The sequence below is a fragment of the Verticillium alfalfae genome, genomic scaffold (genome assembly GCF_000150825.1).
Source record: "Verticillium alfalfae VaMs.102 supercont1.4 genomic scaffold, whole genome shotgun sequence".
NCBI classification, from domain to species: Eukaryota; Fungi; Ascomycota; class Sordariomycetes; order Glomerellales; family Plectosphaerellaceae; genus Verticillium; species Verticillium alfalfae.
In genome coordinates, this window is record NW_003315035.1 from 1462415 (window position 1) to 1467515 (window position 5101).

General features: G+C 59.5%; 2 protein-coding genes across 2 annotated transcripts in view; one reads left to right on the forward strand and one right to left on the reverse strand.

Moving 5' to 3' along the window:
• Positions 1–766: 766 nt before the first annotated feature.
• VDBG_03888 (predicted protein) lies at positions 767–2360 on the reverse strand (the record flags this gene model as incomplete). The annotated part of the gene is made up of 3 exons (XM_003005889.1): positions 767–1643; positions 1707–2001; positions 2258–2360. The coding sequence occupies 3 exons, from the start codon at positions 2358–2360 to the stop codon at positions 767–769; spliced, it is 1275 nt and encodes a 424-aa protein (XP_003005935.1).
• Positions 2361–4424: 2064 nt separating this feature from the next.
• Positions 4425–5101, forward strand: part of VDBG_03889 (homoisocitrate dehydrogenase) — a gene marked incomplete at both ends in the record, with an annotated part of 1220 nt that continues 543 nt past the window's right edge. Inside the window, 2 exons of the mRNA XM_003005890.1 lie at positions 4425–4449; positions 4506–5070. Of these exons, the coding sequence (XP_003005936.1) occupies positions 4425–4449; positions 4506–5070 (590 nt within the window). The remainder of the gene's footprint in view (positions 4450–4505; positions 5071–5101) is intronic.

Consider the following 5101-nt stretch of genomic DNA (forward strand, 5'->3'; position numbering starts at 1 on the left):
AGAAAAAAAAAAAAAAAAAACGGCAAACACAAACTATGAATAACAAACTAGAGAATCCCAGGCAGGCCCCTACAGGGGGGTGTTTCCCCCCCCCCCAAACAAAAATATGGCAGAACAAAACCCCCGGCTAAAAACCTGGCCGATGTACCCTGTATAAATATCTGTACTGACACCAACGAACATGTCAAATACCACTTAAAGACAAAAACTTGCTCGCTGGCCTCTGACCACCTCCCCACGCCAACGTCTTAACTCGAGTGATCACGTGGGGGGGGACGACGTCTATACTGCACGGACAAAGGCATAGTACGGACAGAGTATTGATTTCCTAGACTATCCCTACACTATCAAAATCCATGTTCGCTGTCCAAGCCAAAAGCGCTGATGAACCGCTTCGTGCGCTCTCGGCCGCATGCGCCTTGGTTCGCGACCAGGTATCTAACAAAACCCTCCTCTCTAATAGAAACAAACAGACCAGCAGCACGCCCTGAACACCCACCAAGCAGAGGCTGGCTGCCACATGCATTTGTAGTTTACACCACAAGCATCGCCGTGCGAAACTAGCGCCGTGAATGCTAATTTGCCGCGGTCTCAGCAGCGGGCTTCTGTGCCACCCCTTCCTTCGTGGGCAGATCGACGGGGTCGACCTCGTCGACCTCAATGCTCTCATCGACAGCCTGAGTCTCCGACGCCTTCGCTCCCGCCGAGTCGGCCGTGGCATCCGTGATCGCGAGACTCTCTAGCGAGAATGCTGACATCCTCAACGTCAGCGACCTCTGTAGCGTCCTGCTCCACAATGGCCTTTGGCCTCGGGCGTTGACAGGTCAGGGGGTGGCGTGATGGTGTCGAGAATGACGGGCTCCTTCGGCTCCTCTTCGTCCTCGACAACCGCGACCGCCTCGACAGGAGCGTCCTCGACAGCAGGCAGGACCTCGGCCGCATCTTCTTCAGCGGGAGATGTCTCGGCAGAGGCAGAAGCAGGCTCGCTCTCGGGGATAGCCTCTTCTGCTGCGGCATCTGTCTTGGCACCAGCCTCAACATCGGCAGCCGTCTCCTCGACCGCGGCTTCCTCAAGCTCGGGCTCCTCGACAACGGTAGGCTCAAGCTCGAGTTCCTTGGCCGGCTCAGCCTCCACTCTCGCAGGGCTGGCCTCAGCAGGCTCCTCGATGCCCGCTGCAGCCGCCACACTGATGGCGTCCTCGGCCGTTTCGACCAGGGCCACTTGTTCGGTGTCGGCAATCTTCTTCTGTCCCGGGCTCCCCGTGGCGGCAAACGCAGGCTGGCCAATCTTCTTGCGCCCGCTGGCCGTCGTCGAGGTGCTGGCCTTGGTGGAGCTCGCGTCCTTCTTGGGGGCGGCCTTGCGAGGCGGGGTAATGGGCACCTTGTCGCTGAGCTTGGAGCTAGAGCTCTGCGTGGGCCTCATCATGCGAGCGAGGAAGCCTTCGTCCACCTCACGCTCCTTCTTGGTGACGGGGTGATCTTGGGCCTTCTTGGGAGGCGGGCCGAGGCTGGGTCTCGACTGGTTGATGCTAGAGCGTTGCTTTCGAAGCGTCTTGGTGGTGGTCGTGGCAGCTTTGGTTGCCTTGTCGGTTGAGATGGCCGACAGGTGGATGGGGGCTTTCTGTAGGATCTGCTGGGAGAAGCTTGGGGGTGGGTGTTTCGACGTCCATGTGTTTGTCTGGGTTGTGGCTGGGACGGTCGGTTACAGCTCCAATAGCTTGGTAGAATCGACATTGGTGCCATTGGCTCCGTGGGACGACATTATCGTCTCCGGGGCCCGTGGCGATTCAGGGATAGGCTCGGTGAATGCCATTGTCCTTTCTGAAAAGGCCGAAACACTGCCTTCTTCCGTGTTGACGCTGAGGCGTCGTCGTGACAAGCTGCGAGTGGAACCGTCGTCGCTGGGGTCCCGTCTCAGTCCTATGCGACCGTCTTTTTCTTGGACTGCAATGAAATTTGTGCGAACTTTGGAGAGAGGTCGGGGAGGCGTCTCGGATCGAGCTGGAGACGAGATCATATGTCAGCTAGGTCGATCATCAACCAGGGGGGAGTGAGCGGCGTCGATTGACAAGTCAGTGACGTAAGGCCCCGATTTTTGAAGCGGTGAAGAGAGTCAGATGGAGCAGCTGTGTTTAGCTCTTGGAGTGCTTGGGCCCGGGCAAAGTCTCCCGTGGTGACGAGTTGAATGCAGCGGCAGCGGCAGTGGCCAGCTGGCGGGCTCAAAGGGGGAAGGTTGTGTCTTGGGGCGTGCACGTACTTGACGAGTCTCCTGGTGACCTTCCACGATCGAGTCCTCTCTCTGGCGGGCTCGCGTCCTGCTTCTGCTCGAACATGGCCCGGAGGTTCTTGACACCCGACATGGCGGCGGCGGTTTGGTGCACTGGGTGCGCAGTGTATGGCAAGGGAAAAAGCAGGCGTCGGTCGCTTGGGGTTCGTGGATTCGGTTGTGACAGAGAGCAAGTAGCTCTGGCCGCGCTTCTGAGTGCAAGGGGGCGGCAGGTAGTGTCAATGCTACCCCGTGCTCGGAGACAGCCGTGCCGCGGGGACGGAACAGAGGTCGATTACGAAGAGGGAGTTGTGACTGGTGAAAGCCAAGAATCAGAAAATTCGCATGTCGCAGTCGAGGCAGTGCGTTGAATTTGTTCTTCTCGTAGCCGGCACTGATTTGTCTCGTCGTTCGATTCTGTCTGGTTGCTACCTAGCTCAGCTGGGGGGTGGGAGGCTAAGCGATCGGGCTCAGGTCGAACGGAGCTCTGCCGAGTGACAAGAAAAAGGGGGGGGCAATGGGATGTATGCTGCAGCCCAGGACAGCAACGAGCGACAAACAGACGAAGCGGAAACGTAGAGAGAGAGTTGAAAAACAGAGGCAACGCTGAATGCTGGATGATGCTTGAGGACAGTTTGAGACAATCCGGGTTGCGATGGGCGACTGTAAAGGTGGTGGTGGTCAAAAGTCGGGCGAGACGAGACGAGCCGAGAGGCAGCTCCTGTTCGTGAGGTACATGTGTACCTTGCCTTAGTGGGCAGGCTGGCCCTGTAGGCAGACAGGCATTCGGGTTGTTTAATTACGGACACCCTATCCCAGGGGAAGAAAAAGCCCACCTTCCTGCATAGGCACCGTTGCCTCACCGCACCAGTCTGCACCAGATGCAAGGCACGTCCCTACCAACAAGTACACAGGACATGTACATTAGAGCATCGGGACGACGTCGCTGCATTGTTTGGTTGGATTCGGGGGGTTCGTGGATCTTGGTACGGCCGACTTGACACGTTCACGGGGCCCGATGCACTGGCACAGTTCTCGAGACTGGTGTTGTCTGCAGCGGCAGGAGAGAGGTCCCCCTTGACCCCTCCCTTGACGTTCAGAGGGCATCGAGTACCAAGGGTCCGTCCACGGCACGTTGTGATGCACCACTTGTTTCACGCTGGCGTCGACTCCCCTGCATTATGCGAAAGTCCGGCGTCAAGTCGAAGCGGCTTCCAGAAGCATTCGAGAGAATGCAGTGGTGCTGTGCTGGCGGTGCATGCACCAAACCAGAGGCGTCGTTTGTCCTCGGTCCAATTTATGCCGTATGTTTGTCATATGAATATGCCGGCCCCCTTTTCATCCCAGAGGGAGCTTCATGTTGATGAGGGAGGGGGATCTGCATCCAATACTTGGGTCCCTCCCGAGGCACTTCAGAGGTACCCGGGCGGGGAGTTCCAGGCATGGCCCAATGCCCCAACGCCAGCTGGCAGAAACCCGTGGGAAGCTCTCCCCTTGGCCTTGGGGGCCTGCCACGCTAAACCTGCTAGCATCATGTGGGGTTCCCAGGGTCTCTTGGGTCTCTCTCCTGGAGGGTTGGGTTTCTCGTCTCCCGGTGCACGCGCTTCACTCTGCCATCCATTGGATCGGGGGCTCGATCGGCGCTGGTCAGGGCATTCATTGGGTTTGCTGTCAGTGGACCTTCCCACTGGCCAGCCCGGTCGCGGCGTCAACTGCCAGCTGGGAGCCAGTAACCCCCAGCTGCCAGCTTGAAGCTTGATGCATCCCCCCTCAGGCTTTCGCGCCAGCCATGGTGAAGCCATGAGCTTGACGGGGAAAAAAAGACGTCTCGGGCAGAAGACCAAACAGTACAGGTTCAGAACGCCTCTTCACTGCTCTCCAGCTCTCCGGATCTTTGTCGGGATACCCTCGTTCGTTCGCGGCAGCAACCGCTCCCAGGAAGAGCAGGGGGGCGTGCCGGCATTCCCTGTCCTTAAAACGTCTCGGTCGAGACCTTCGGCCTCCGATATCACGCCGGGGCGAACGTCAGTGACATTGGCGTGCTCTACTAAATTTTCCCCACGAGCTTCCTGCCCATCCCACCACCCTCACCTCAACCCCCCACGCGACTGTCGACACCACAACCCACAGTCTCGCCACCAGGTCAATCGCTTGCACAATGTCGATTCGCACGCTCAGGATCGGTAAGCATCCCCGTCCTCGCCTTCAATGGCCGTCGTGAGCTCACCACCTCCCTCAGGCCTCATCCCCGGTGACGGCATCGGCAAGGAGGTCATCCCCGCCGGCCGCCGCATCCTCGAAGCCCTCCCCTCCTACCTCGGCCTCAAGTTCGAGTTTACCGACCTCCACGCTGGCTTCGAGACGTTTGAGCGCACCGGCGCCGCTCTCCCCGACAAGACGGTCGAGATCCTGCGCAACGAGTGCGACGGTGCCCTCTTCGGCGCCGTCTCCTCCCCCTCGTCTCCCGTCAAGGGCTACTCGTCGCCCATTGTCGCCCTGCGGAAGAAGCTCGACCTCTACGCCAACGTCCGCCCCGTGAAGACGGTCCTCTCGGCCGCCAAGCCCATCGACATGGTCATTGTCCGCGAGAACACCGAGGACCTCTACGTCAAGGAGGAGACGACCCGCGACACCCCCGACGGCAAGGTCGCCGAGGCCATCAAGCGCATCTCCGAGCGCGCCTCGCACCGCATCGCCACCATGGCCGGCGACATTGCCCTGCGCCGCCAAAAGATCCGCGCCGCTGGCGCCCCCTCTATCCACCAGAGCCCCCTCGTCACCATCACCCACAAGTCCAACGTCCTGTCCCAGACCGAGGCCCTCTTCCGCGCGAGG